The sequence below is a fragment of the Colius striatus genome, chromosome 27 (genome assembly GCF_028858725.1).
Source record: "Colius striatus isolate bColStr4 chromosome 27, bColStr4.1.hap1, whole genome shotgun sequence".
Classification (NCBI taxonomy): domain Eukaryota; kingdom Metazoa; phylum Chordata; class Aves; order Coliiformes; family Coliidae; genus Colius; species Colius striatus.
In genome coordinates this window covers 2,497,956-2,524,983 of record NC_084785.1, presented here as the reverse complement: position 1 = coordinate 2,524,983, position 27,028 = coordinate 2,497,956, and the positions used below count along the sequence as shown (strand labels likewise).

Genomic DNA, 27,028 nt, shown 5'->3' with positions numbered 1-27,028 from the left:
CCACCCCTCCTGGCTGGTCCCCACCACCCCCTCACTGTGCAGGGACACTGCCTGTCCCCAGCACCCCGCACCGGCCAGCACCTGAGATCCCTGGGCTCGAGTGACCCCAACACCCTCCCCGCCCCCCAGCATTTCAATCTTGCTCCTTGGAGGAGGAACCAGGACCTGGGGGATCTGTGCACATCGTCCCCGTCACTCCCCCAGCCCCAGTCAGCCAGAGACTGTCACCCCACTTTAGTTTCCTCTTCTCCCAGACTCATTTGGAGCAGGACCAAGGGAGAGGGTGCTGAGCACCCACCACTCCTCCCTGCTGAGAGTGCAGGACAGGACACTGGGGCTCGTCCTGCTGGGTGCAGGGGGTCACGGCGCTGTTCTGGGTGGGCTTTGCCTGAGGACCAGCCTCGGGGGGCTGCGATGCGGCTGCGGCAGAGGGACGCGGCAGCTGAGCCCCTCTGCAGGGAGCCTTCCGCGGGGGCTGCGCTGGGGACACAGGGACACATGGCCGGGCAGTCGGGAGGTCTCACACAGCTGTGCCCGACCCCCGGCGGTGTGAGGGGCCGAGCTGGGGGGTCCCCGCCGGCCCTCCCAGCGAGAGGCTTTCACAGAGGAGCGCGGGGCGGCGCTGCTCCGTCCCGAGGGGCAAACGGGACCCCGCTCGGGAGCGGCGCCGGCCACAGAGGAGCCCGCGGCTCTGCAGGCGGAACCCGCCCGTCCCGCGACGCACCAGATGCAGCCGACGTGTGCTGTGTCCCGACATGTGCTGCATCCCGACATGTGCTGTGTCCCGACATGTGCTGTGTCCCGATGTGTGCTGTGTCCCGACATGTGCTGTGTCCCGACATGTGCTGTGTCCCGACATGCGCTGTGTCCCGACGTGTGCTGTGTCCCGACGTGTGCTGTGTCCCGACGTGTGCTGTGTCCTGATATGTGCTGTGCCTCAAGGTGTGCTGTTGCCCCAATGTGTGCTATGTCCCGACGTGTGCTGTGTCCCGACGTGTGCTGTGTCCCGACGTGTGCTGTGTCCCGATGTGTGCTGCATCCCGACATGTGCTGTGTCCCGACATGTGCTGTGTCCCGATGTGTGCTGCATCCCGACGTGCGCTGTGTCCCGACGTGTGCTGTGTCCCGACATGTGCTGCGTCCCGACATGTGCTGTGTCCCGACGTGTGCTGCATCCCGACGTGTGCTGTGCCCTGTGTGCTGCATCCCGACGTGTGCTGTGCCCTGTGTGCTGCATCCCGACATGCGCTGTGTCCCGACATGTGCTGTGTCCCGACATGTGCTGTGCCCCGGCGTGTTCTCCGCGGGGTCCGTTACAAACCCCGCGCCCATCTCTCAGGCTTCGGCGGATGACGTCACGGCGGCGCTGGGTGACGTCACGGGGGGGGGGTGCTCCCGCTCGCGTTGCTGCCCGCGGCCGCCGCCAGGTGGCGCCGCTCCGTGCGCTCCGGTCCCGCCCGCGGCCGCGCCGGCTGCAGCGCCGGAGCCTCGCGAGAGCGGCGCCGCGCTCGGACATGGCGGCGGCCCCAAGCGCGGCCGGACCCGGGGCCGCGGCCGCCGACGGCACCGAGCCCGCCCCGGAGCCTCCCGCGGCCGAGCCGCCGCTGCCCCCCGAGCCGGGCGCCGCCGACGCCGAGCCCGGGTACGCTCCGTCCCTCGTTCCCCCGCCGTGGCCGCGCTGCCTTCGCGCCCGGGCCTGGCCGGGGCGTCCCCGCGGCCTCCCGCGGCGCGCTGCGGGTCTGCGCCGCCCCTCTCAGCGCTGCGGCTGCTCTTTGCTGTCACAGGGCCGATGCCGCCGTGGTCGATGTCGGCGCGGCGCTGGAGACGGAGTCTGCCAACGGGAAGGAGCCCTTGGTGGGTGTCTGGGCACGGGGTGACGGGGAAGGAGGCGGCCACAGGACGCCCGAGCAGCCCCGTGGGAGGGTGCTGCCCGGACCCCCTCGCTGCCAGGTCTCGGTGTGTCCGTGTGGTGCAGCCTGCGTGGGTCTGAGAGCCCGGCATCCCGGGCTGGGAAGCTGCTGGTCCCTCCTGGGGGTCTGTGCAGCCTTGTCCCTGCTGCCAGCCCTCTCTCGTCTCCCGTTTGAGGGGTTTCCCCCATCACCACCAGCACATTATCCCAAAGGGTTTGTGTTTATTAAGGATCTTGGCACAGATGATGGGGAGAGGCGATGGTAGGAGACAGCCTCAGGTCCTGTGGGATAGACAAGGGGCAGGGTAAAATGTTTGTGCTTATCAGTGGCTGGTGTGTCAGGGCTGATGAACATCTGCAGTTTACTAAGGTTACTCCCTCGTGGGTAAGGTGAAGACACAGGAGGTGAGGAGGGGCTTACCCAAAAAGTAAGGTCTGAGCATGTTCCTGTGGTTCAGATATAAAGGGCTTTCCACCCTGCTGGCTCCAGTTTCAGCTCTTTAAGGAGCTGGTGGGGGAATAAAACCTTCACCCCTGTAGCTGGCAGTTCCAGCTCACTCACAGCACGGCTGCATCTGTGGGAGAGGGGCAGAAAACATCCCTCTGACTGCTCTTGCAGCGACAGGTTACTGCAGGAAGCCGCTGTGCTGTCTGCCTGAGCCGCTGTCTGAAGGCAGCCCGGCCTGGCTGATGTGCTCTGCTTGCAGGAGGCTGCTGGGGACACCTCAGAAGCTCTGGAGGCTCAGGGGGGCTCGGTGGACGAGGAGAACGGGCGGCAGCTGGGCGAGATCGAGCTGCAGTGCGGCATCTGCACCAAATGGTTCACGGCCGACACCTTCGGCATCGACACCACGTGAGTCGGCTCCTGGGCGCGGGGACTGGGCTGCACAAGCAGCAGGGTTTGGAGGGGCAGCTCCCAAGGACCAGGACCCTGTGGGGCTCCTTGGATGCTTGGAAACCTGGTGTGGGGTAAATCTTTTGTTGTTGGTGGAGAGCAAGTTCAGCCTGCTCTCTGGAACCTCCATGGCACTGGCCCTGCTCGTGAAGTGTTTGCTTTTTGGAGAGTGTCTTGGCCCTGAGAAGTACTCTGGGCTCCCAGATTCACTGGCTCACATGGAGCTCTCTGAGCCTCTGACTTGTTGCCTCTTATTTTGCTGCATGAATTTCAAGGCTTCCCTGAAGCCAGGGGAAGAGCCTTGTCTCACTTCTCAGGGGCTCTGTGGCTTCTCTTGATGCTAAACCTCACTGGCCAAAAATGCCACCGAGCTTGTAATTCATGATTGTAGAGAGAAAGAGAGAGGGATCAGTTTCTTGCCCTGATGTAGTTCATTCCTTAAGCCCATGTAGTAAGGAACTAACCAATGGCTGTGTCCTTCTCCAGCTCCTGCCTGCCCTTCATGACCAACTACAGCTTCCACTGCAACGTTTGCCATCACAGCGGCAACACGTATTTCCTAAGGAAACAAGCAAGTAAGTGTGGGGAAAAAAACCCCAGTGGTTGGAATGTCCTGCCAGAGAATCCCAGAGGCTTGGTTCTACCTGAAGTGGGGGTGGGAGGGTTCTGCTGGGACCCCCAGGAATCCTGTATTAGCCACAGATGTGTGGCTTTGTCCTTAAAACAGAGAACAACTTCTCTATGTGGTTAAAGAGGGTGTGAGGGGCTGCTGAGAGGGGCTGGGAGCCCTGAAGGGTTTGGTGGCTGCCTGCAGCGGGGAGTTGTGTGTGTTTCATCTTCCCCACGAAGGGCCCTTGCAGCTCTGGCTGTGTTTTTGTTTTCCCAGATCTCAAGGAGATGTGCCTTAGTGCTCTGGCCAACTTAACGTGGCAGTCAAGGACACAGGACGAGCACCCGAAAACCATGTTCTCCAAAGATAAGGTGCTGCTGCAGGCAGATCCTTGAGGCTGTGCTTTCAGGCAGCAGCAAATGCAAGGGCTGGCAGCGAGGCTTTGAGACCCACACCTGGGGCTTTGTCTTTTCTCCCAGGACATTATCCCCTTCATTGATAAGTACTGGGAGTGCATGACCACACGGCAGAGGCCTGGGAAGATGACCTGGCCTAATAACATCGTCAAAACCATGGTGGGTGTTTGGGGGTGAACCCTGGGGGGGGGTTTCTGCAGGTGGCACAGTTGTCCTGGCATTTGAGTTTGCTGAGAGCTCAATGGTGAAGGTCCTGGTGCTCCCTGTGGAGCTGGTGTCAGTGCCACAAGGTGAACAGAGAGATCTAAACGCTTGTTAATGAACCTGGGATGATCTGACTCTGTGTAACTGCAGCTCCCACCCTGTTTCAGTGTAAAGAGAGAGATGTGTTCTTGGTGAAGGAGCACCCAGACCCAGGCAGTAAAGACCCAGAAGAGGATTACCCCAAGTTTGGACTCCTGGACCAAGTATGTCACTGCAGATGGGGGTTCAGGAGGATGGGGTGGGGGCTCTTCTTGCTGCTGCCTTAGGCTCCGTCAATATAGAGCTTGGCCGAGCGCTGCAGCTCCCCAGGGCTGAGTTGACACAGGGAGGGGTGAGTTTTACTGAGCCTGGGCTTTGTGTCTCTCTCAGGATCTGGCCAATATCGGCCCTGCCTACGATAACCAGAAGCAGAGCAGCGCCGTGTCCACCAGCGGAAGCTTGAATGGCAAGTTCCCGCTGGGGCTCTGGGGAGTGGGCACTCGGCTGCGTTTGCCCCACACGGCCTCGGTGCCGTGTGAGATGCTGCAGTGAAAGCTGTCCTGTGAGCTGAGGGAGCACTCAGCCCCCAGCAGGGGGTGTCTGGGGGTCTCTGAGGCTGCTGCTGTGTCCGTTTCACGCGCTTGGTTGTGTTTTGTTTCCCCTCTGGAAGATTGACAAACACGTGGTGCCGCTTCTGTTCTTGCAGGTGGAGCCTCTTTGGGAGGTGAATATTTACCTTTCAGCTTCTAAAACTTAAGTATTGGTGTTTGCAAAGCTTTCCTTTTTGTTTTCTGGCTCAGTTACCTTAGAGGCTACAGTCAGTCAGAAACCCCCAGCGTGCCCTGATGCCATTGCAGTCGTAGCTTCCAGCAGCCCAGCAGTTCCACTCCTTAATCTCTAGCAGATAGAAGCTTTGAATTGCCATGTTCTGCCCCACTTGGCTGGTTTAAAGGTTCATTTCCACTTCTCCTTGTTTTTGCTTTGTGTCATTTGGCTGAGACTGTCCTTTGCAACCTTGGTGCCTGGAGGAGTGGTTGGGTCTGCCAGCTGGGATGATGCAGTGGTTGTTCAGGCAAGGGAAGAGCCTCAGTGCTTCTCTGCCCTAAACCCAGTGAGTGCAGCTCAGCTCACATCACGTTGGGGCAGAACATGGTGTTCGATGGCTGGAGCCCCTTCCAGCCTAAGGGCAATGCTGGTATATCCAAGCTGACTACATGTTTAGTTCCAGCCCAGTGTGTGGTTCTTGAAGGTGTTTATCTGCAGTGTGGAAGAGCTCTGTTGCTTTCCTCCCATATCAGCAGTGTGATGGTAACCTGCATTTCAGCAGTGTAATGTGTCCAAAACCTCATCCTGATAGCAGCTTCATTGTTTGCCACGAGGCTTTCCCTGTGCCACGCTTCTGTTCACGGGTGAAAACCCCTGTGTGCTGTCCCATGGAATGATGCACTGCTCAGTCCTGCTGCTGCTCATACTGAAGAGAAACACCTCGATGGCTTTCTGTTTCCCCTTGACTTTTAGGTGTGCTTTTGTTTTATGGATAGGGAGTTGAGAGTGAAGTGCTTATGGCTTGTTGGTGCTGGAGCACTTCTCTGGTGCTGTGTGCTGTGGTTTGGGCTTTCTCTGCTGCTTCTGCAGAAACCAGGCTTGAGCTGTGACTGGGATCTCCGTGAAGGCAAATAATGATGCTGTCAAAGCAGATCCCAAGGCTTGCAGATGTTTCCATGGTAGAAAAGACTCTTAATTCTCACCTTAAAGCCTGGGCTGAGCTCACCTGGCTGATGAGTCTCAGGTGGCTTCCACTTGCCATTTAGGCCTTGCAGGAGTCGAGGAGCCACAGAAAAGCTGTGCCTTTTGTGCTCCTGGCTGGTAAAGTCTGTTTTGCTGTGGGAGAGGGTACATGAGCTCAAAAACTGAGCTGAATTTGGCCATTTCTGCCTGTGGAGATTCCACACTGGTGGGCTCTGAGCCCTGGGCCCGTGTAACAGCCCTTGTGGTCTCTGTGGCAGGGGGAATGGCAGCAGGAGGCAGCGGCAAGGGCCGGGGAGCCAAGCGCAAGCAGCAGGACGGAGGCACCACGGGCACAGCCAAGAAAACCAGGAGGTAAGAGGGAAGAGGAGGTGATGCTGATGCTGTGAGCAGCCTGCTGTCTGTCTGCCCTTGGTGGATGTGTGGGGAATGGAGCCATAACCCCGTGATGTCACTGCTGAGGTGATTCCAAGTGGGTGAGTGAGCGTGTGCTCACTTGACGTGGGCTCTGGGAGGCAAAGCAGGGCACAGGCCCTGAGCCTGGCAGGAACAGCTCCCAGCCAGGGTTATCCTGGCTTGATTTGTGGCTGAGCCACAGCCACCACCAGCTGCCAACCTGCAGCCCCTGTGTTTCAGCGACCCGCTGTTCTCGGCTCAGCGCCTGCCGCCCCACGGCTACCCTCTGGAGCACCCCTTCAACAAGGACGGGTATCGCTACATCCTGGCTGAGCCTGACCCCCATGCACCTGACCCTGAGAAACTGGAGCTGGATTGCTGGGCAGGAAAGCCCATTCCTGGGGATCTCTACAGAGCCTGTCTCTACGAGCGTGTCCTGCTGGCCCTGCACGACCGAGGTACGGAGCCCGCGTGGCCCTCGGCGACCTTCCAGACCTAATTGCTCCCAGAGATGGACAAGTTACATCCCCTCCTGTGTGTTCCCTTTGCCTCTTGGCGTCAAGCCCACGTTAGAAATCACAAGTGGCACCTCCTCTTGTCTCCTGCAGCTCCTCAGTTAAAGATTTCTGACGACAGGCTGACTGTGGTCGGGGAGAAGGGCTACTCCATGGTCCGAGCCTCCCACGGCGTGCGCAAAGGAGCCTGGTACTTCGAGATCTCCATGGATGAGATGCCTCCAGACACAGCTGCCAGATTAGGCTGGTCACAGCCATTAGGTAAGTCATCCCACCACATACTTCCCAGCAGTGGATCCCGATTGATTCCCATGTTGATTGCCCAAGTAACATAGACCTAAGGAGAGTAAGTCATCTTCAGCTCCCTCTCTGAAAGGGAAGCTCCTTCTGCAGGTGATCTAAACACTGCAGAGCCACACTCTGGGTGGTTCACAGCATCACAGAAGGGTTGGAAAGGCCCTGCAGAGCCCACCCAGCCCCTGCCAAAGCAGGTTCCCCTGGCTCAGGGGGCACAGGAACGTGTCCAGGTGGGGTTGGAAACCTCCCGAGCAGGAGCCTCCACCCCCTCCCTGGGCAGCCTGGGCCAGGGCTCCCTCACCCTTACAATAAAGAAATTTTTCCTTGTATTTAAGTGGAAGTTTTTGTGTTCCAGCTTGTGCCTGTAGCCCCTTGTCCTGTCACTGGCCACCACACACCATTTAGGGACTGATCAGTGTTGATAAGGGCCCCCCTCAGCCTTCTCCAGGCTGAGCAGCCCCAGGTCCCACAGCCTTTCCTGGTATTCCAGTCCCTTTTATCTTCTGTTCTTGTTCCAGGAGCCTTTATGCTGTTTGCTTAACCCCACAGCCAGCATGTTTGTATTGATGGCACTTGTATTCATGAGCTGATTGTCATTTCTGCCCCAGGGTCAGCAGGATGCAGAGGTGCTGCCTCTCTGCTCCTGCTCACCGAGGACCATTGTTCCCTGCAGGGAACCTCCAGGCCCCACTGGGATATGACAAGTTCAGCTACTCCTGGCGCAGCAAGAAGGGCACAAAGTTCCACCAGTCCATAGGGAAGCACTACTCCTGTGGCTATGGCCAGGGGGACATCCTGGGCTTCTACATCAGCCTTCCTGAGGACACTGAGACTGCCAAATCGCTGCCTGACACCTACAAGGACAAGGTGAGGTGTTGGGGTCACAGTGGGGTGAGGGGGACAAGAGGAAAAGAGGGTGCTCCAGCCTCTGAATGTGTCCTCTCCCTCCTGCCCCTGGGTTCCTCCTGGGTGGGCCGTGGCAGAGGGGTCCAAAACTTTAATCTCAAGGAAACCAGAACGTCCCTGAGGTCCTGCAAGGGGAAGCTCTGCAGGGGCCACACGCTGAGGGTGCCTCCAGGTCCTTTCACCTTCCCTTCCCCTCCTGGTTGTTAAAACATGTGAGATGTGGGAATGACCCTTCACAGGTGCTGTCAGAACTGTGTCTGCCCTGCTCTGATAAAGGTACCAGTTGTTTTGCTCACACTGTTGCTTGCTCACCTTGCAGGCTTTGATCAAGTTCAAAAGCTACTTGTACTTTGAAGAGAAGGACTTTGTGGACAAAGCAGAGAAGAGCCTGAAGCAAGCACCGGGCAGCCAGGTGAGCCAGGACCCAGAGCCTCAGGAGGAGAGAGAGCTCCTTGCTGCAGGGATCACTCACCTGCATTTGATGAGCACAAAGAGCAGCTGATTTTTAGGGTCTTTTTTATTGGAATCCAGAAAACTTTTATTAAAGCACCAAGAAATGGGAATTTATCCCATCAGCTCAGTCAGTGCTGTGGCTGCAGCAGGGGAGGGGCCCTGGCACAAGCTGCCACTCCAGCAGGGCTGTGCAAGTCAGCAGCAGCAGTGGGGAACCAGCACCACCTCTGCTTTGCCTCGGCAGATCATATTCTTCAAGAACGGCGCCAGCCAAGGAGTTGCCTTCAAGGACATCTTCGAAGGAGTTTACTTTCCTGCCATTTCGCTGTACAAAGGCTGCACAGTGAGAAAGGCAACGGGACAGGGGGCCCAGGGCTGAGGGGCTGGGAACTCTGGGAGCTGGCAGTGAGGGCAGGAGGGAGAGGGGAGGCACAGTGCTGCTGTGCCTGGGGTGAGCAATCCCCTCCTTCCCTGCCCAGGGGGGTTGTTCACAGGAGCAGGTGGGGCTGGGGGCTGGAGGGTAAAGGAACTGGTGTGGCTCTGGGGGATTTTCTGTGTTTTTCTTGGGCTTTGTTTTGGTTGTTTTGCATTGATCTCGTGTCTTCCCCAGGTCTCTATAAACTTTGGGCCATACTTCAAGTACCCCCCCCGAGACATCACTTACCGCCCGGTGAGTGAGGGCAGCGTTTTGCCCATGTCCCCCCTCCCTTGCCACAAGAGGTGGCTGAGATTTGAGTCTGGTGGTGGGAGCTGATTTAGAGCCAGCCCTTCTCTGTCCTCTTTGCACTGGGCTTGTATGTACAAATACATACAGGTACCTAAAGGGTGGGTGGTCTTTGTTCTGGGGAGGCCGGTGCCAGGACAAGGGGTGATGGACATGAGCTGGAACACAACAAGTCCCACTTAAATACAAGGAAAAACTTCTTTATTTGTAAAGATGAGGGAGCCCTGGCCCAGGCTGCCCAGGGAGGGGGTGGAGGCTCCTTCTCAGGAGGTTCCCAAACACACCTGGACATGTTCCTGTGCCCCCTGAGCCAGGGGAACCTGCTTGAGCAGGGGCTGGGTGAGCTCTGCAGGGTCCTTCCAGCCCCCACTGTGCTGGGACTCCTTTTTCCCCCCCCAGAGCTGTAGGACAGGGCTGGTTTTGCTCTGCCCATGTTCACAGCTCCCTGCCTGCCTCCCCTTTCCCTGCAGATGAGTGACATGGGCTGGGGGGCTGTGGTGGAGCACACGCTGGCCGACGTCCTCTACCACGTGGAGACAGAGGTGGATGGGAGGCGAAGCCCCCCCTGGGAGCCGTAGCCAGAGCTGGGCCTGGGGGGGCCATCCTGGGCCTCAGGGGCCAGCCTGGGCTGTGCTGTCTGTCAGAGGAACCTGCAGAGGAGCTCTGGGAGCCTGCAGCAGCTCTTACAGGGCTGGGAACACGAGGCTTGGGGTCTCATCTCCCGTGCTGCAGCGGGATCCAGAACCTGGGAGCAGCTTCCAGCCCCAGGGGTGGTGGTGGAACTGGGCCACTGCCTGTCAGACTGAACTTCTCCCTTCCCTGCCCCAGCCTGGACATCAGTTTAAGAATAAAGGCTTTTAACTCCTACTGTTGTTTGTTTTCTGTCTTATGCTTTGTGATGAAGGGGATTTACACTCCACCTGGCCTCACAGTGGAGCTCACAAGCTGAAGCTCCAGGGCCCCTCTTGCCTCTGCCCCCCCTGCAGAGCTTCCCAGGGAATAAATAACGGGGCACTTTGTCTGTGCAGGGGAAAAATAAATTAGAGCTGCTTCAGGGGAAGGGAATAAAAGGTGGAGGGCTGGGCTGTGGCTGGGGAGGAGAGGGAGGTGTCAGGCCTGGGGTGGGTCAGGTCCCTAATAACTAATGCCCCCCAAGGCCTTTACTAGCAGACATCACTAATTAAAGCTTTATTTATTAATTGAAATAAATAGAGGTTTTGGTCCTGCCTTTGCCCAGGAGCAGAGGCCCAGGCAGGGCCCTGCACCCCACTCACCAGTTTCAACAAAGCAAGCTTGCTTTCTTCATTGAAACCCCGTTAATTAGTGGTGTCTCCTACTCCAGCCCTGGGCTCGTTAGCTCTGCCTCAGCCCAGCCCCCTTTGCCCCTGCCCCAGCCCCTCAGCAGGTCCCAGCCTGGGCCAGGCGCTGCCGGAGGTGGTTGGCGAAATCCATCTGCGTCTGGGACAGAACCTGGTGGATGATGCTCTTGGGGAGCCAGCCCTGCAGAGGAGCAAACAGAGCCCGTGAGCACCCAGCTCAGCTCCCGCCAGCCCCGTGGGGCAGCAGCTTGACCCACCTTGAGGTCGATGCTGAGGAGCCAGGTGAGCTTGGTCTGCGAGGGGCTGCCGGGCAGCGGGCGCAGCACCATGCACGTGGGGCCGTTCTCCGCTCTGCGAGGGGACAGGAGCACACACACACACAGCCTCACCCTCCAGCACAGCCTCCCGGGCAGGGGCTCCCTCGGGCAGAGCTGCTGCCCCGGGTGGCGGCGCTGACCTGACGAAGCCGTCCTGCTGGGGCATGGCGCGGTGCTGCGTGGCCATGCCGGCCAGCACGCAGGTGGAGCCGCGGCGCCGGGAGCAGCGCACGCTCACGAAGTCCCGCGGCCCAACGATGTTCCCGGGGGCTGCTGCTGCCTTCTCGTGCGTGATCACCGTGTCCTTGCCAATCCTCTGCAGGATCTGAGAGGTGGAGAATTAATGCTCATCACCAGCTGAAGGCCTCGGAGGTAAAAGGTGGGATTAGGGCTCAAACAGAGACGCTCAGGGGGTGAGAGAGAGGGGGATTAACGGCAAAGCTCTGCTTCACCCTACACAGACCATGAGCTCTTGATACCTGCACAGGGGAAAGTCTCTTCTTGCTTTTCTTCTCCCAGACAAGCTGTGGAATAGCAAAACGCTCTTCCCTGCCTGCTGGGGTACTGTGCTCTGTCCTCCCATCCCTGTGCAAACTGAGCAGGGCTCAGACTCCCAGCATGGTGGGGGCTGGAAAGGACCTGCAGAGCTCAGCCAGCCCCAGCCCCTGCTACAGCAGGTGCCCCTCGCTCAGGGGGCACAGGAACGAGTCCAGGTGGGTTTGGAAACCTCCCCAGCAGGAGCCTCCACAGCCTCCCTGCAGCTGACAGCAAAGTCCAGCTTCCTCTGTGTGTGTGAAGCCCGGGGCTGAGAGCACTTCCTACCTTGACCTCCTTCACGTTGGGGTTCCAGTCTCCCATCTGCTCCATGTTATCCACCAGCTCGCTGTACACGGCGTCCAGGGGCTGATCCACCACCACCTCCAGCCGAAACACCTTCCCCACGTCCGGCAGCACCTTGCTCAGCACCTTGTCCCCGTTGCGCTGCGGAGGGGGAAGGCAGGATTAACCCCACCCCTGCTCCAGGAGGAACACGGCCTCCTGCTGCCCAGCTGAGCACCCACCACCATGGTTTCTGTCTTCCAGCCATCCTGGTCCTCGAGGATGCTGAGGGATTTCTGGAGGGCTTCCTCTCCTTGCTTGATGTAAGACATTTCCATCTCGCTGAAGGGCTTCTCCTCCAGCCTCGAGCCTGTGCAGGAGCAAAGCCCCAGCATCACCCAGAATCCCTGACTGGTGGAGGCTGGAAGGGCCTCAGACACTCTCTGAGCTCTGACAGGCTGCAAAACACAACCCCGCTGCTGCCCTGCCTTTTGCCCTTCAGCAGAGCACAGGCAGCACCTCGGAGCAGGTTCTGCTCCAACCACTCTCCCGAGCCCTCTGCCCTGCTGGTCCCATCCCTGGAGGCAGGAGCAGAGACCCCCTGCAGCTGGTCCCATCCTGGGAGGCAGAGACCCCCCTGCAGCTGGTCCCATCCTGGGAGACAGAGATCCCCCTGCAGCTGGTCACTTACTGAGCAAGGAGCTTCGTCTGCGGACCTGGTTAATCCACGTGCCGGGGCCGGGGCTGTGGCAGGAGAGTTTGCTGAGCTCCTGGCTGATGGCCACGGCTGCTTTTCTTCTCAGACCTGGGGGCAGAGAGCACATCACTCACCCACACCGGGCACTGCACTGCAGAAGTGCTGCTGTTCCATCTCCTCCCCAGCTCCCATTTAATTGTAGGACATTGGAAAGTCTCTGTGGCACCTTCCCTGGAGTCCCCTCGGGCACAGGGAGCCGCTGGCTGACTCTGCCCTGGGACAGACACCCTCCAGCTGACAGTCAGACACCACCCAGGAGCAACCCGGATCAGGAAGGGCTGCAGAGATGCAACACAAGGCTCCAAAATCCTCTCAGCCACGACCACAAAATGCTTTCTGCAAGTGTGAGAGGTTCCCTGTAGCTCCCCTCACATCCAGCAGCCCCCTCAGCCCCCAGAGACGGTAAAACACAAATCCCACCGCGGAACAGGGTGGGGAGAGGCTCCCCAAAGCCTCCAGCTTCCTCCTGCCCTGTCAGCCCCTGCAGAGGGGCTCCCCAGCTCCCCCCAGCTCCCGCAGCCCCTCACCCGTCACGTTGCGCAGGTGCTGGTGGGAGATGGCAGCGCAGAGCTTGAAGGTGGCCGGCAGCATCTTCCCGTGGTGCTGGGAGCCCTGGGCTGCTGGGGGCTGTGTCTGTGGCTGCTCTGGCCCAGCCCCACGGGCACCCAGCCTTAAGTAGAGCAGCTGAAGGATGCTGGCTTGTCAGCAGCGAGATAAGAGCCGTCACTCACGGCAGGGCGGGGGGCCAAGGCCAGGCGCGGGCTCCTTGCGCAGCTGCCAGGGGTCAGCGCCAGCAGATGCGCACGGAGGGGTGGCCACAGGCTCGTGGCGCTGGCACGAGGGAGCCCGGCCACGGTGGGCACAGGCAGCTCCTGCAGCGAGCCCGAGGCACAGCCTCCCCCTGCCCTGCTCAGGCGCTGCTTTGTGGGACAAACCCCACGGGGTGCGGACGTGGGGGCCGTGGCACGGCTGCCCCAGCACGGACCATCAGCCACAGGTAACAACAGGTACCGACCAACTGGGACCAGTAACAGGGGAAACAGCCATGGGCAGCACCATCTCCCAGCCCTGGAACACCCTGAGCGTGGCTCAGCCCAATGGCAGACACGGCAACAGCCCCTTCCCCCCGAATGCCAGAGCACTTGACGTGGTGGCACCTCAAAGCCCAAATGCACGAGCCCAAACCCCCGGAGCAGGATGTCCTGGCACCACCAGCACCCCTGGGCACGTGTGGGAGCAGTGGGCACTGGGATGGCTGTGCCTGGTAGGAGCATCAGCGATGCCTCACGCACATGGCACCCACAGGAGCATTTTGGAGGGGGTGCAGCCCCCCTCTTCACCCCACAGAGCACCCACCCACCCAGCCAAGCTGCATATGAAGGCTGCAGCCCTCGTTCCCCAGCACAGGCCGCTTGCTCTGCCCTGGGCTGGGAGGGTGGGCGCTGGCAGAGCAGCGATAAGGCTCAAGGATGAGATGACATTTGTGGGATGAGTTACGGCCCCTGAGCCCAGCTCTCCCCACAGCCCGTGAATCACCAGCTGCTTCCTTTGACGTCAGCCCCTGCACCCTCCTGCGGGGAACCTGACCTTCCTCCCGGCTGTTGCAACAACTTGGCCCGGGGAGGGAGGTCAGTCACTCGCTGCACCAGCCCCAGGGAGCCCCTCACCTCCCCCAGCCCACCCACCCAGCCCCCAGGAGATGATCTGGGTCCTACCTGGCACCCAGCAAGAATCCTGCTGCTCCCTGAGGTGCTGCCCCTCCAGCACGTGCAGGAAGACCCCTCGTGTTCAGGAAGACCCCTCGTGTTCAGGAAGACCCCTCGTGTTCAGGAAGACCCCTCGTGTTCAGGTCAGTGATGCAATGCTGGTGCTGCACCATCCTCTTCCCCGATGGTTCCTGGGGGTTCCCGGCTGCAGCCGTGCTCCTGGTCCCTGCCTGGTGCTGAAGGGGGTCTCCTGGGTGGCTGCTGCAGCTCTGCCCCAGCCTGAGCTCCCTCCAGCTGCTCCCCAGGTACCTGTACATGGGGAGGATAAATGAGGGAGGGTCTGAAACCCCCTGAGCTGCTGCTTTGAGCTCCCAGCCTCACAGCCTGAGTGTCCCACACACACGCACACACAGAGCTCTGAGGTGCCCAGGGGGGAGCAGGTGAGACCCCCACACACCCCTTGGCACGGTGCATCACCCCCAGCCCCACACAGCCCCTTGCCCTGCCAGCGAGGCGAGGGGGGACACGGCACTGGGGTGGCAGGGAGACCCCCCCAGCTCTGCCAAGGCCTCAGCACAAGGACACACACGGTGTTGTTTGGAAGAAGAACCAAAACAGCTCGGGCAGAGCCACCCCTCCTCCATCCACAGGCTGGGGGGGGCACAAACCCCTCTGCACCCCTCGGGAGGGGACGTGGGGACAGCCACAGAGGCAAATGCCCAGGAGGATGGTGACACCGTGTCAAAGAGGCAGCCAGAAGGCTCGGGGAGGGGGCTGGCTGGGACACCCACAGGACCCTCACCAGCTCCTGATGTGAGCTCAGCATCTCCTGCAGACATGGTCCCTCGGGCTCCCTCTGCTGAGCCTGTGTGGGGAGGGGTGCAGCAGCCTCCGGTGGGGGACGGCCCCGGGGGGCAGCCGCAGCGCTGGGCTGGGGATCAGGGCTCTGGGAGTCGGGGGCCAGCACCTACCTGGGGCTCTGGGACGGTGCCTCTGCATCGGGGCAGGAGGGAGCGGGGCCAGTCTGGCTGCCTGAGCCCCTGTGTGCTCAGGATGAGGCCCCAGGCACTGCCTGGATCCCACCCTGGACCCTCTGCTGCTGGTGCTGAGCCGGGCTCTGCTGAGCTGGGGTGCTGGGAGTGAGGGCATGCCCTGGATGATGGCACAGCCCCACTGCAAGATGGGCACCCTCCATGGGGCAGTGAGGAGGGAGGAAAATGCTGGGGCAGGGGGGTAAAACAGCAGAGAAAGCCCCTGCAGCCCCCCAGCACCCCCTGTCCTGCTGCCAGGTCACCACACAGCTCCCTTTGCAGCTTTTAAGCTTAAAAACCCCCTGTCCCTCGTGGTGCTGAAGGTAAAAAGTCACAACAAACAGCCACAACAGGCCACAAACCTACAAAACCCCAGCGAGGGGCAACCAAAGCACCAGGGGCACAGACACGCTGGGGAGGGGGCTCAGGCACCCCCAGCACCCTGCTGGGGCACCCCCCAGGTGAGGCCACAGAGACCCCCACGCTGCCCCACACCACCAAATCCCCTCTCTGAGCCTGGTGTGTGTTGCCATGGCCGAAGCAGGAGTGGGAAGGTTGTTCCTCCCGGGTTTGGGGGGGTCACTGTCAGGGTGACCCCCATCCCTGCAGCTGCAGCCGGCTGAGGGGAGCTGAGGGTGTCCCCTCCCCCCACTCCAAGGCTGCTTTTGTTTCTGGGAGCACAGATAAACCCCCAGCCCCCCTCCCCCAGCCCGTGGAGGTCACACAGCAGGCTCAAACGCAGCAAAAACAGGTCCCTGCCCCATTCCTTTCCCCTGGCTGCGGCTGGATGGGGGCAGCTGGGGGTGGGGGCAGGAATGGGCTGGGGGAAACGGGGCTGGGGAGCTGCTGGGGGTCTGGGAGCCTCTGCCCCATCTCCCTGCCCACGTGTGCCGGCGGCTCGCTGGGCTTGCACCGGCCCCCCGGAGCCCCCGGAGCACCCTGAGGGGGGTCGGGGGGGTGGCGGCCGCCCCCGGACGGCGACAGGGGTCTGGACGGGGCCGGGGCTGAGGTCTGGACGGCGGAGTTGGCCGCGGGAGGGTGCGAGCTCCCCGGCTCGGGCTGCGGGGGCCGGACAGCGCTGCCCACGGCGGGGTCGGTCGGCTGGGGGGGGGCACACAGAGAGGCAGCGGCAGGGAGCTGGGAGGAGCCTCCCTCACACGCCCCCTCCCCTAAACAACCCCCCTCCCCCGTCTCTTACGCGGCGTCGGAAGAGCCGGTGCAGGAGGCTGCGCCTGCGGGGCTCGGGCAGCTGCCTCCAGGCCAGGTCGGGGAGCGGCTGCCGCTGGGGCCGAACGCGTTGAGGTCCTTGAAGCACTCGGTCTCGATCATCTTGGGGAGGAGTCAGGTCACAGGCAGGGCTGGGCACAGGCACCGGAGCAGGGCAGGACCCCCCCTCCCGCCGCCAGCATCCCCGAGCCCGCGGTACCTCGTTCTGCCAGGGGATGGCTCACCCAGGCCCTTGCGCAGCTCATCGCATTGGCTGATGTGCGGGGACCTGAGGATCTCCCTCCACTTCTTGCTCCTGCCTTTGCGCTTGCCACCACCTCCTGCAGCCCAAGGGGCGAGAGCGAGCAGAGGTCAGGCTGCCCAGTCCTGCAGAGCCACACGGTTTGGGGGTTTCCCCCATCCCACCGCCGCTGCTCCCCAAAACCCATCGCTCGCACGTGCAGCCGCGCTCCCCCAGCAACGGGGCTTTGGGCAACTCCGTAACGGTGTGGGCAAGCACAACCTCGGCCCCTGAGGCAGGAGCAGGACCCCCTTGGTATCACCTGGGGCAGGCTGAGCCCAGTGGGTGCAGAATCCCTCCCAGAGCAATGCCCTGACCCCATTGCTCCCTGGGACAGGGGCTCTCAGGGGACAAGGAGGGGGCAGAGGGATGACCCCAAAGCAGCAGCCGCTCCTCCCGGGCTGGATGTTTGGTGTGTGGAGTCATCCCTGCAGGGACCTGACATCAGCGAGGCTCTGGGCTGGGGCTGGCCATGGGAACACCAGGAGAGCCCCTGGGACGAGCCCCTGGGACGCTGGGCTGGGGGCTGCAGCAGGGCTGGGGGTGCAGCAGGGCTGGGGGCTGCAGCAGGGCTGGGGGTGCAGCAGGGCTGGGGGTGCAGCAGGGCTGGGGGCTGCAGCAGGGCTGGGGGCTGCAGCAGGGCTGGGGCTGCAGCAGGGCTGGGGGCTGCAGCAGGGCTGGGGCTGCAGCAGGGCTGGGGGCTGCAGCAGGGCTGGGGGCTGCAGCAGGGCTGGGGGTGCAGCAGGGCTGGGGGCTGCAGCAGGGCTGGGGGCAGCTTCCTGCCAGCCCCGAGTGGCTTCTTCCAGCAGGAACAGCCCTGGAACGCGGCTCCTCGGGCTCCTGCAGCCCCCCTGGAAGTGACCCGACCCTCCCCTGGACTTCCCGGGGCTCCTGCCGGGCAGTGAGATGCCAAAGGAGAGGTAAAACGAGCCCCTGGGGTTTGCGTGGGCCCTGGGAAACCCCACGAGGCTGCTGCAGGAAGCAAAACAAACGCCGCACCTCCCACCGCCGTCACACACGGACATCAACCCGCCCCGGCACAGCCCCCGAGGCCAAAGCCCCGTCCCAGGCTGCAGCTCGGCTGGGACGGGCTCCTGTGAGCGGCCGCTGTGCAGCCCCGACGGGAGGCGGGTGCAGCCCGAGCAGGGGGCACCGCTCCGAACGCCTGCACGGTTTCTCCAAGCTCCCCGAACGCCAGCACTCCCCGTGTTCCGCGGGGGCACGGGCACGTCCCGGCCCTGGCACACGAGCCGCCCCCACAACGGCCCCGGCGCTGCCGGCAGCACCCGCCCCGGCGGCTGCAAACCTCTGCGAAGCCGGGATTCCCCCGGCACACCGCGATCGCCCCGAGCCGCCGCCTCACCGCAGAGCTTCGGCGGCCACGACGGCGGCTTCCCAAAGGAAACCAAAAGCAAGCAAAGGTACCCGCGCTGAGCCCGTGCCGAGCCCCGCTTTGAGAGGGGACGGAGGGGGGAACCTTTTGCCCCCCGCCCCAGCTCCCGGGGCGGTGGCAGCTCCGGCGTTGCCCCGGCAAGGCCGTGCTCTTCCCGGCAGTGCCCGTTCCGCCGGAGCCTGCACCGAACCCTCGGGGCACCGGCAAAGTTCAGCTCCGCCGAGCCCCGTCCCGCCGGAGCCGTCCCAGCGCCGTCCCGAGCCCCGGCAGCCCCGGCTCCCTCCCAGCTCACGGCAAACGGCAGCTCCAGCGCTGCCGGATCGCTCAGCGCCGCGTCCCGGAGTCCCGGCCCGGCCCCGGGTCCCAGCAGAGCCGAGCGGGACGAGCCCAACCGACCCCTCCCGCACGTCGGACGGAGGGGTCCCGGGGTCCCGTGGCGGAGGGCGCGGGATGCAGGAGGGGAGCGGGGATGGGAGCGGTACCTTCGCGGGCTTTCAGCAGAACCGTGTTGGCCACCATGTTCTCCAGCTCCATGGCGCGGGGGGAGGGGGCGTGGGGGCGGCCGGGGGCAGGGGGCAGCGGCCGGGCAGCAGCCCCGCCGCCCCCTCACCATGCCTGGGCCGGACCCGGCGCCTCCCGCCGCAACCGGCCGCCTCCGGGGCTGCGTCACGGCCGTGGCGTCACGGGTTTATGTAAGGGACAGCCCCCCGGCCCCGGCAGCACCGCAGCCTTCCTCCTCCTCCTCCTCCCAGAGACGAGACCAGCCTTTCCCTTCATCCCACCACCAAGAGCATCGCCCCTCCAACCCCCCCAGCCACTCCCTCCCCGGGCTGTTTCAGCCCCCCGAAGCTGGGGTTTAATTCTTCAAGCAAGAAGCAGCATTTCTTTCTTTGTGACTTTTCTGACACCAAACTCCATCCCACCAGAGCCTCCACGAGGAAACACAACAGGGAAGCTGCATTTTCTCCCCAAAGCCAAACTCTGCATCAACCAACAGCTCCATTGATGCACAGTGGCCAAACAGGAGCCAGCAGCGTGCCCAGTGGGGCAAGGAGGCTATTGGCATCCTGGCTGGGATCAGCAGTGGGGTGGCAGCAGGAGCAGAGCAGGGATTGTGCCCCTGTGCTGGGCCCTGGGGAGGCTGCAGCTCCAGGGCTGTGCTCAGTGCTGGTCCCTCACTCACTGCCACAGGGACACTGAGGGGCGGCAGCGTGGCCAGAGCTGGGGAAGGGGCTGCAGCACAAGGGTGCTGAGGAGGGGCTGAGGGAATGGGGGTGTTGAGCCTGGAGGAGGTTGAGGGGAGACAAGAGCACTCTCTGCAGCTCCCTGACGGAGTGCCCAGCTCTGGAGAGATCCCAAAGCTGTGGGGCTGAGGTGCTGAGGGCCGTGGCTCAGTGCTGGGCTGGGCAGGGTGAGGGGAGGGCTGGGACTGCAGCAGCTTCAAGGGCTTTTCCAACCAAAAGCACTCTGCCTGTATAACTCTGCCTACCACAGCCACAGCAGCTGCTCCAAGGCCCTGAGGTGAGGAGACGCTGCCAGGGCAGAGGGGCTGCCCAGCTCCAGCAGCTCTTCATCAGTGGGTAATTAGCAGGCTCAGCTGTAGAGGAGCATCCAGGTCCCCACATCCTTCAGCTTTTGCTCAGAGCAAGCCCACCCCACAGCAGGGGGACCAGTGGGCCACAGGGCCCAGCAGGATGAGGAGCTGGCACAAGGGTTTCATCCTGAGAGAATGGAAAGCGCCAGGTCCCCAACACAGGGAAACCCATCGCTGTTCAGATCAAGGATTTATTTACATGTCAAGGAAAACTCTCTCCCAGAGTCACATGAGGAGGAAGAAGCAGCAAAGAAACCCAGAGGACCAGAAGATCTGGCTCCTGAACACAAAGGCTGGTCCTCCCCAGTGCCCCGGCTGCCTCGGAGGGCACCCAACGCCTCTCCTTCTCTGCAAGGAGGAATGAGGCAGCATTTGGGCTTTTTAACAGTTATCTGTGCCACAGAAAACAACCTGAAAAGAAAAACCACCTTTCCAGAGATGTGCTCAGGTGCAGGAGGCTCACGAGGCCCCTCTGGCTGTGCCATGGGGGGAAGGTCCGAGGGGCAGCACCTCTAGTACTCATCCAGCGTGTCTGCCCGTGGCACAGACAGGCCCCGCTCCTTCAGCGCCTGCACCTTCAGCTTCTCCGACTCCTGCTTGGCCTGTTGCTCCACACGCTGCTCCTCCAGGATCTCCTCGATGGAGACCTGCTGCAGAGGTGTGTCACTCTCCTTCTCCAGGTCCTGCGAGGGAGAAACAGGCCCTGGAGCACCGCCACGGCCGACGAGCCCCACGGCTCTGGAGTGGGACGGCTCCCAACGCAAGCCTGGCAAGATCCCTGTGGCACCTGGGGCTGTTCAGCCTGGGGAGGAGGAGGCTGAGGGGGACCCTTCTCGATGCTGATCAGTCCCTGAAAGCTGGGGAGCCGCTTACTTACTATTTCTCCCAGCAGAACCACGTTCTCTCCTCTCACAACAAAGATGCCTCGAGGGATGTCCCCATACTTCTTGCCCACGTGGATGCGCTCCACGGTCTGGTGCAACACCAGGTTGGCTGCAAGGAGCCAGAGGGAGAGAAGAAAATCAGTGTTGCTTTCAGTTCTTGAGCTAGAGAGAAGAATTCGCGCCAAGAGCCCCCCAAACTCCCGCCAAGAAGCCCCCCAAACTCCCGCCAAGAAGCCCCCCAAACTCCCGCCAAGAAGCCCCCCAAACTCCCGCCAAGAAGCCCAGCTCTGTGCCCGGCTGGGGAAGGGGCTGCTCCGGTCCCCGCAGCCGCCGGGGGTGCGGGAGCATCGCGCAGCTCACGCGAGCGCGCACGGCGGGGCTTGGGCTGCTCCTCCTTCGCCGCTCAGCCCGGCCCCAGCCTCCTGCAGCCCCGGGCCCCGTCCGACCGCGCCCCGTACCAAACTGGTCGATGCTGCGCAGGTACCCGATGAGCGTCCGGCCGTCCCGCAGCAGAACCAGGTGCTTCTCTGCGAGAGGAGCAAAGCGGGGCCGGGTCAGCCGCGGTCACGCGTGGCCAGTCGCACGCCCTTCCCCCCCCCTTCCCCAGCGACGCGCGGGTCTCCCCGGCCGCCCCCCGCGGCGGGGCCCCCGCGGCACTCACTGTCGATGTCCTGGATGAGGCTGGCGGTGCCGGGCATGTAGTTCATGGTGGCGCCGCCCGCAGCGGAAGCGCCGCCGTGCGCCGGAGCCGCCGCCGCCCCGGAACCGCCCCCGCCGCGGCCCCTTTAAGCCGCAGCGGCCGTGCGCGCGGGGCGGGCGCGGATTGGCCGGCGCCGGGACGCTGCGGGCGCCGATTGGGCGGCGTGGCGGCGGGAAGGGGCGGGGCCGCGGGAAGGGGCGGGGCCGGGCCGTGCAGCCCCGCGGACGCGCCGCCGAGCCGCGGCCTCCCGGGTCGCCCCGCTGCCCCCGCCCGCCGGCGGCCGCGCAGGTAACGGCGGCGGGCAGCGGCCGCCCCGAGCCCGGCCCCGGGCCGCAGCCCGCCCGCGGCCCCGCCGCCGCGCCGGGACAAGGCCGGGGTCAGGCGCGGGCTCGGCGAGCGCTGCCCGGGCGGGCGGCCCCTGTGACAGCCCCCGGTGACGGGCAGCCGCGTTCCCCGCGTCCCGGGAGGGCAGCGGCGGGCGGGCGGCCCTTCCGACCCCTCCCCGCTACCCGGGATCGCGCGTCCCGTTCCCACGGGCTGGGAAACACCGAGGCGGGGAAGCGTCACCTTCGCGGGCCGGTCTCCGGGGCACGGGTCTGAATGGGAGGGGTCTGAATGGGAGGGGTCTGGACCGAGGGATCTGAACGGAGGGATCTGAACCGAGGGATCTGAACGGAGGGGTCTGAACCGAAGGATCTGAACGGAGGGGTCTGAACCGAGGGGTCTGGACCGAGGGATCTGAACGGAGGGGTCTGGACGGGAGGGATCGGAACCGAGGGGTCTGAACGGAGGGATCGCCGGGTTTGGGATGACCCCCAGCCTCGGTGGGGTTGGTGCCCAGATGACAGCACCAACCAGCCGGTTGCTGACGGGCAGAGCTGCCCCTTCCCGGTGCCGGGTCCCCTCTCTGCCAGCCTGGAGCTGCCACGTCGCTGGTGGTGTCTGTAGCACAGACCAGGCGGTGCCCCGGTTCCCACCCCAGGGGCTGTGTGGGGCTGATCCTCTCTCACACGGGCCATGGGGTCTGTGCCCAAAGCGACGCCCCCCAGCTCCTGAGAGCCTGTGGCTGGGTGGAAGCTCAGGCTCAATGTCCATCGATCCCTGCAGCGTCCTGGGGCTGCCTGGACAGGCCTCCCACACACAAGCTCTCTGAGCTGGGGCTCGGTGGCCTGAGCACTCCTTGGGCCCTGGATCTGGTGGATCCTGTCTGCTGCCGTCATTCCCTTTGCAGAAAGAGGGACAGAACTGTCCTGGAGGTGGCTGCACCTCAGAGCTGTGAGGGGGTGTCCCTGTGCTGCTGAGCTGAGACACGTGTGGTTGAGCTCAGCATGAGCCTCCTCTCCTCCTGCCCTCCACACGTTGAGGCCGACACAGAGACGTGGCAGAGCAGGAGACCCTCAGACTGGGGCAGATGAGCTGGGGGGATGGAGGGAGCCCCTAGTGAAACGCCGCAGGAGCCCCGTGCCCGTGGCACATCACCTCTCCTCTCCTCTCCTCCCCAGGCCATGGATTCCCCTTACTCCAACGGAGCCTACAGCCCCCCGTACCCGCCGGCGCCCGCCGCTGCCCCGCACTACGCCGGGCTGGCACAGGACCGGGGCTACTACGGCTGCGGGACCCCGCAGAGCCCCTTCCCCACGGAGCCCACGGGCATGTACCGGCCCCCGTCACCCAGCGCCCCCTGGAGCTACAGCCCCAGCGATGGCCCCAGCGAGGGCTCGTCCCGCAGGAGGCAGCAGGGCCCCGGCTACTCCCCACCGCAGGTAAGTGGCCCAGCACTGCCCAGAGCAGTTCCCACAGTCGCTGGGGTTGGAAAAGCCCTTTGAGCTGCTGCAGTCCCAGCCCTGCCCAGCCCAGCACTGCTCAGCTCCACGGCTTTGGGATCCCTCCAGGGCTGGGCACTCCCCCAGCTCCCTGGGCAGCCTCTACCAGTGTCTAACAGCTCTCTCTGGGAAGAAGCTCTTCCTCATTTCCAATCTCCACCTCCCCTGGGGCAGCTTCAGCCCCTTTCCGTTTGTCCTGTCCCTTGGGGGCAGAGCCTGACCCCCACCTCAGCACAGCAGCAGCAGAGTGTTGTAGGTGCAGCTGCAGGACTTGCAGTTCCTGGGCCATAAGAAGTTGTTTTGTGGGGCCACAGCAGAGGGAAAGCCCACGGTGCCCCTTCCAGTGGATCTGTGGCTCCTGCTGGCCCTTGTGCCCTCAGCAGCTCACCCTCCCTGCTTTTGTTCTTACGAAAACCGGTGGTCACCCCGTTCTCAGGGTGACCCCAGGGCTAACACCCGCCCCCCTCGACTCCCCGCAGACCCCCAGCCTGCCCATCCCGCAGTACCCCTACCGAGACGCCAGCGCAGGGCTGCCGGGGCCTCCGCCGCCGCCCAGAGCCGCCGAGGACTCGTGGGGTCCGTGCCCCGCGTTCGGGCTGCAGCCGCGCTACGCCTGGCCCCCGGCCGCGCTGCACGGGAGCCCCTTCGCCTGCCAGTCGCCTCCCCCCTGGGCTGCCAGCGGAGCCCCCTCCCACCCTCCTGCCTGGGACTCACAGGTACGCTGCTGCCTCAAAGCCGGGGTGGCGTGTCCTGCAGCCCCCTCCCTCAGCCTCCTGAGTGCGAGCTCAGAGCTTCAAACCCCGGCTTGAAGGGAAAGGTGCTTCAAAGCTTTTTGTCTCCCGACCGTAGGACTCTCCTTACGACCAACCCGAGCCAGGCACAAACCAGCAGCACTACTACTCTGATGGCAATCACCATCAGCACTCTGGGACACAGAACAGCCACAAGCCAGCCCCTCCCCTCAGCACCAAGCCCCCCGCGCCACAGCCCAAGGTGCAGTACAGCGCCCAGCCCCAGCTGTACGACGGCGCCTCGCGGAAGCTCCCGCCTGGGAGAGCCGGTGCCCAGGCTGCCCCAGCCCCTGCAGCCATCCAGCCGGAGATTCAGCGCATCCTGCACGTGATGGGAGAGGCTGAGCAGCTGGAGCAAGAGGTGGATGAATTTGTAGGGAGAAAGACAGAGAAATCCTACCGGCTGCTGGAGGAGATGCTGACCAAGCTGCTGCTGGAACTGGACTCCATCGAGACCGGTGGCCAGGACAGTGTCAGGCAGGCCAGGAAAGAGTCAGTCCACAGAATTCAGGCCATTCTGGAAAAACTGGAGAGAAAGGGATTGTGAAAGCACATCAGGCCACAACACACAGGCCATTGCTGAGGTCCCAAAGAGTTCCAGTTGTGTTCAGTCTCAGCTCTTTCTGCTGCGCACGATCGGCCGTGGAACAGCAATAAGCCCCGAGTTAAAACAGCCTGAAACCGCCCCACACACACCCAGTCCCAGCAAATAACTTGGCAGTGGACACATTAAGAGAGGCTTGAAGCAGCAAATGGAATGGTTGGTTGGTTGGTTGGTTGGTTGGTTTGTTCCACGTTTGAGAAAACCAGAACCAGGTGAGGTCCTTCTGCTGTGGGGGCTCTGTGGGAGGGCCCACGTCCTCTTCAGCAGCAGGAAAAGGGCTGTGCAAAGCTCCCCAAAGCAGGCCCGGGCTGTAGGTGCCTCCTGCAGCCACAGCAGCTCTTCAGACAGCCCCAGCACTTCGTCAGGTGCAGCCACAAACCGAGACTCTGGGCTTGTCCCTCACTGCCTGTATTTGCAGCTTCAGCTTCCCCGCCGTGAAACCTCGTGTGTCATCCTGGGGCTTTCCTTGGCTTTGGTGCACTCCAGGGCTGCAGAAAGGGACCAGGCTGGCAGCCCATCGATGCCAGCAGAGCTCACATCGTGCTGTTCCTCCTCTCAGGAGCAGCCAGGCCGTGGTGTCCAGGAGCGTGGCCAGGAAACCTCTGCCACTGAGGAGAGGTAGGAGCAGAAGAATGACATCAGAAGAGAGTGAGAGGCAACAGCAGGATGCCTGGAAATGCCCTCCATCAAAATCCCCTCTTTACAGAGTCCTTCCACCAGTGTGGTGTTCACTGCAGAGGCTGTGTGTGGCACTGGAGGGTACAGAGGGGAAGGGAAGGGCTTGGCCTCCTCTTAGCCCTCTGCTCCCGACATCCTGAGTGAACCTTTACTGTGTGTGGTGAGATAATAAACCCTGACCACTTGTAAAAGGTACTTTGTAATGAAGACATCTCCAAGTCTCTTGTCTTTAATGAGAAGTTGTGGGCAAAGTTGTGTAACTGAGCTTTGCCTGTAACCCAGACACCAGCCAGGCTGCCTGGGCCGCCCTGCTTAGGGCTGGATGCAACAAGTTGCCTCTGGAGAGTGTTTGTTTGGGGTGTGCTGGGGTACAGTGGCCCCATCGCCTCCCAAGCAGGGCACATGCTCCAGGAGCCTTCAGCCATGGCTCTGGGGCCGCTGGCTGTGTTTTGGAAGGAGTCTTGGTGTGCCTGAGGCTGGGGTTGCCCTGACCACATGCTCTGAAGGCACCCACCAGATCCTTCAGCATTCCCAGGGGGACAGTGGCAGTGCAGGAGGGGAGAACAGCCTCTGCTGCATTTCTCCTTGGTGCTCAGGGCATGACTGAGCTCTGAGCCCCCGTGGACCTGGCTCAAAGGAGCTCCTTTCTGCTCTAGGCAGATGCACATTTGATCCTGTAACTCCCTTGCTTCAGCCGTTTCAGGTTTGGCACCACGTCCAGACCACAGTCTCGCCACAGTTGTCATCTCCAGGGAATTACCAAAGAGCCCATTCCTTCCTCTCTTACCACATTTGGGCCTTTATTTGGCTGGCACAGCTGTTGAAATCAAAGTTAGGATTCCCTTTGTGTGGGATCTAGCCAAAGTCTGGGGTTGGTTGTTGCAAGAGATGGTGTAAGTCGTGTTTCAGCAGAGAACACGAAATCACTGAGCTCATCAATCAGTGCATACTGACTTTACAGCCCTGAGCTGCTGCAGCTGTGAAGGAGAGCTGGCTGAAACTTCATTTGCTGTGTTTCAGCAGCAAGAATTGCACCAGGAACAAAACTGCACTGTGTACAGCATCCTGTTCCCTCCAGCGCTCATTCCCCTCCCCTGTCAGTTCGCCAGGGAAGAGGGGCAAGAAGGTTCTGGCTGTGCAAAGAGGAGTGTGGAGCATCCTGATGCCTTGCAAGCCCAGAAGCACTGCAATGCAGTCAGCTGGGAGAGCAGAGAAATCCTACACTCAGCTGCTCTGTCACCAGTGCCCTGTGCACTGGGACAAAGGTTCCCTGCAGCGAAGACGTGGAAAGAATGATGCTTCTGCCTGTCCCTAAGCAAAACTGAAAGTGTTTCAGCTCCCCCTGGGAGGGAGGAGGGGGATGGGTGTCTCCCGTGGTGTTCTCAGTGCTGAGCCTATCGAGGTAACGTGTTCCCTCCCAGTATTTCCTCTTCTGGAGCTGAAGTCCCTGCCCATGGGAAGGACTTGGCAGAGGGTGATGTGGACCTCTGATCAAAAGCACAGCAAAGGACATCAACAAGTGAGCTGAAAGGGCAGGTTCTGGTTGCAGTGGAGCTGGAGAGGAGATGAGCCCTGTCTGCAGAAACCAAACCCTTGTCCATGAGCAGCACCAGCCACAGGAGAGGGTTTCCCAACCCCCACCAGGGCAAAAGGCCACGGGAGGATTGTAGAAAACAAACATTAGGTCAGAATCTCGTGGTTTGTGCTGCAGAGTGTCCTGTGCTCAAATGTCTGTCCACGCTGCACATGGGAGGTGAGTGGCATGAGGGCACGTGGGTCCTGGTGATAGCACACACCCCTGCCCACCTGCACCCGGCTCAGGGGCATAATGACCATCCCAAGGGCAAGATTTAGGCTGGGGAGTCCTAATTAGCACTGGTGTTGCCTGCCTGCCATGGTGTTTGGGAACGGATCTGCTCGGGCTGCTGCCAGCTGACAGGGTGGCACAGGCCTCCTGAGAGCTGAGGACAGGGCTTGGAGGCAGGGGCTGTGGAC

General features: G+C 62.3%; 4 protein-coding genes across 11 annotated transcripts; 2 read left to right on the top strand and 2 right to left on the bottom strand.

The window, feature by feature from the left end:
- The first annotated feature begins 1,559 nt into the window (after positions 1–1,559).
- Positions 1,560–9,977, top strand: ASH2L (ASH2 like, histone lysine methyltransferase complex subunit). Of its 2 annotated transcripts, XM_062015952.1 has the most exons (17): positions 1,560–1,642; positions 1,785–1,854; positions 2,617–2,762; positions 3,291–3,379; positions 3,691–3,785; positions 3,894–3,989; positions 4,202–4,297; positions 4,464–4,539; positions 4,780–4,797; positions 6,080–6,173; positions 6,456–6,673; positions 6,824–6,991; positions 7,701–7,894; positions 8,253–8,345; positions 8,631–8,729; positions 8,997–9,056; positions 9,581–9,977. In XM_062015952.1, the coding sequence occupies exons 4-17, from the start codon at positions 3,307–3,309 to the stop codon at positions 9,686–9,688; spliced, it is 1,488 nt and encodes a 495-aa protein (XP_061871936.1). In that variant the 5' UTR covers positions 1,560–1,642; positions 1,785–1,854; positions 2,617–2,762; positions 3,291–3,306; the 3' UTR covers positions 9,689–9,977. The 2 variants fall into 2 exon arrangements, with proteins under 2 accessions (XP_061871936.1, XP_061871937.1); XM_062015953.1 differs by lacking the exon at positions 4,780–4,797.
- On the bottom strand, positions 9,190–18,576 carry STAR (steroidogenic acute regulatory protein). 5 transcript variants are annotated; one of them, XM_062015956.1, is made up of 13 exons: positions 18,442–18,576; positions 16,486–16,606; positions 16,258–16,388; positions 15,000–16,160; positions 14,831–14,893; positions 14,038–14,337; positions 12,850–13,096; positions 12,257–12,370; positions 11,808–11,935; positions 11,569–11,727; positions 10,887–11,071; positions 10,687–10,780; positions 9,190–10,610 (listed from the first exon to the last, which is right to left on the bottom strand). In XM_062015956.1, the coding sequence occupies exons 7-13, from the start codon at positions 12,911–12,913 to the stop codon at positions 10,509–10,511; spliced, it is 846 nt and encodes a 281-aa protein (XP_061871940.1). In that variant the 5' UTR covers positions 12,914–13,096; positions 14,038–14,337; positions 14,831–14,893; positions 15,000–16,160; positions 16,258–16,388; positions 16,486–16,606; positions 18,442–18,576; the 3' UTR covers positions 9,190–10,508. The 5 variants fall into 5 exon arrangements, with proteins under 5 accessions (XP_061871940.1, XP_061871943.1, XP_061871944.1 ...); XM_062015959.1 differs by having other exon boundaries at positions 15,000–15,201; XM_062015960.1 differs by having other exon boundaries at positions 15,000–15,180.
- Positions 18,577–19,730: 1,154 nt separating this feature from the next.
- On the bottom strand, positions 19,731–21,208 carry LSM1 (LSM1 homolog, mRNA degradation associated). 3 transcript variants are annotated; one of them, XM_062015964.1, is made up of 5 exons: positions 21,099–21,208; positions 20,896–20,964; positions 20,431–20,546; positions 20,064–20,236; positions 19,731–19,964 (listed from the first exon to the last, which is right to left on the bottom strand). In XM_062015964.1, exons 1-4 carry the CDS (start codon positions 21,142–21,144, stop codon positions 20,066–20,068), a joined length of 402 nt encoding a protein of 133 aa, XP_061871948.1. In that variant the 5' UTR covers positions 21,145–21,208; the 3' UTR covers positions 19,731–19,964; positions 20,064–20,065. The 3 variants fall into 3 exon arrangements, with proteins under 3 accessions (XP_061871948.1, XP_061871946.1, XP_061871949.1); XM_062015962.1 differs by having other exon boundaries at positions 19,731–20,236; XM_062015965.1 differs by lacking the exon at positions 20,896–20,964 and having other exon boundaries at positions 19,731–20,236.
- A 150-nt stretch (positions 21,209–21,358) lies between these two features.
- Positions 21,359–25,240, top strand: BAG4 (BAG cochaperone 4). Its single transcript, XM_062015955.1, has 4 exons — positions 21,359–21,425; positions 22,640–22,900; positions 23,440–23,676; positions 23,810–25,240. The coding sequence occupies exons 2-4, from the start codon at positions 22,643–22,645 to the stop codon at positions 24,296–24,298; spliced, it is 984 nt and encodes a 327-aa protein (XP_061871939.1). The 5' UTR covers positions 21,359–21,425; positions 22,640–22,642; the 3' UTR covers positions 24,299–25,240.
- The last annotated feature ends 1,788 nt before the right edge of the window (positions 25,241–27,028 follow it).

Coding starts and splice junctions, on each gene's coding strand:
- LSM1 (XM_062015962.1), bottom strand. CDS start 21,144: ATGAACTACATGCCCGGCACCGCCAGCCTCATCCAGGACATCGACA. Junction 20,547..20,895: donor GCGCAGCATCGACCAGTTTG/GTACGGGGCGCG, acceptor GGCTCCTTGCAG/CCAACCTGGTGTTGCACCAG. Junction 20,237..20,430: donor TGGTTCTGCTGGGAGAAATA/GTAAGTAAGCGG, acceptor TCTCCCTCGCAG/GACCTGGAGAAGGAGAGTGA.
- BAG4 (XM_062015955.1), top strand. CDS start 22,643: ATGGATTCCCCTTACTCCAACGGAGCCTACAGCCCCCCGTACCCGCCG. Junction 22,901..23,439: donor CCGGCTACTCCCCACCGCAG/GTAAGTGGCCCA, acceptor GACTCCCCGCAG/ACCCCCAGCCTGCCCATCCC. Junction 23,677..23,809: donor CTCCTGCCTGGGACTCACAG/GTACGCTGCTGC, acceptor TCCCGACCGTAG/GACTCTCCTTACGACCAACC.
- STAR (XM_062015958.1), bottom strand. CDS start 12,913: ATGCTGCCGGCCACCTTCAAGCTCTGCGCTGCCATCTCCCACCAGCAC. Junction 10,781..10,886: donor CAGCAGGACGGCTTCGTCAG/GTCAGCGCCGCC, acceptor GTCCCCTCGCAG/AGCGGAGAACGGCCCCACGT. Junction 10,611..10,686: donor TCCTCAGCATCGACCTCAAG/GTGGGTCAAGCT, acceptor GCTCCTCTGCAG/GGCTGGCTCCCCAAGAGCAT.
- ASH2L (XM_062015952.1), top strand. CDS start 3,307: ATGACCAACTACAGCTTCCACTGCAACGTTTGCCATCACAGCGGCAAC. Junction 3,990..4,201: donor ATAACATCGTCAAAACCATG/GTGGGTGTTTGG, acceptor ACCCTGTTTCAG/TGTAAAGAGAGAGATGTGTT. Junction 8,730..8,996: donor CGCTGTACAAAGGCTGCACA/GTGAGAAAGGCA, acceptor TGTCTTCCCCAG/GTCTCTATAAACTTTGGGCC.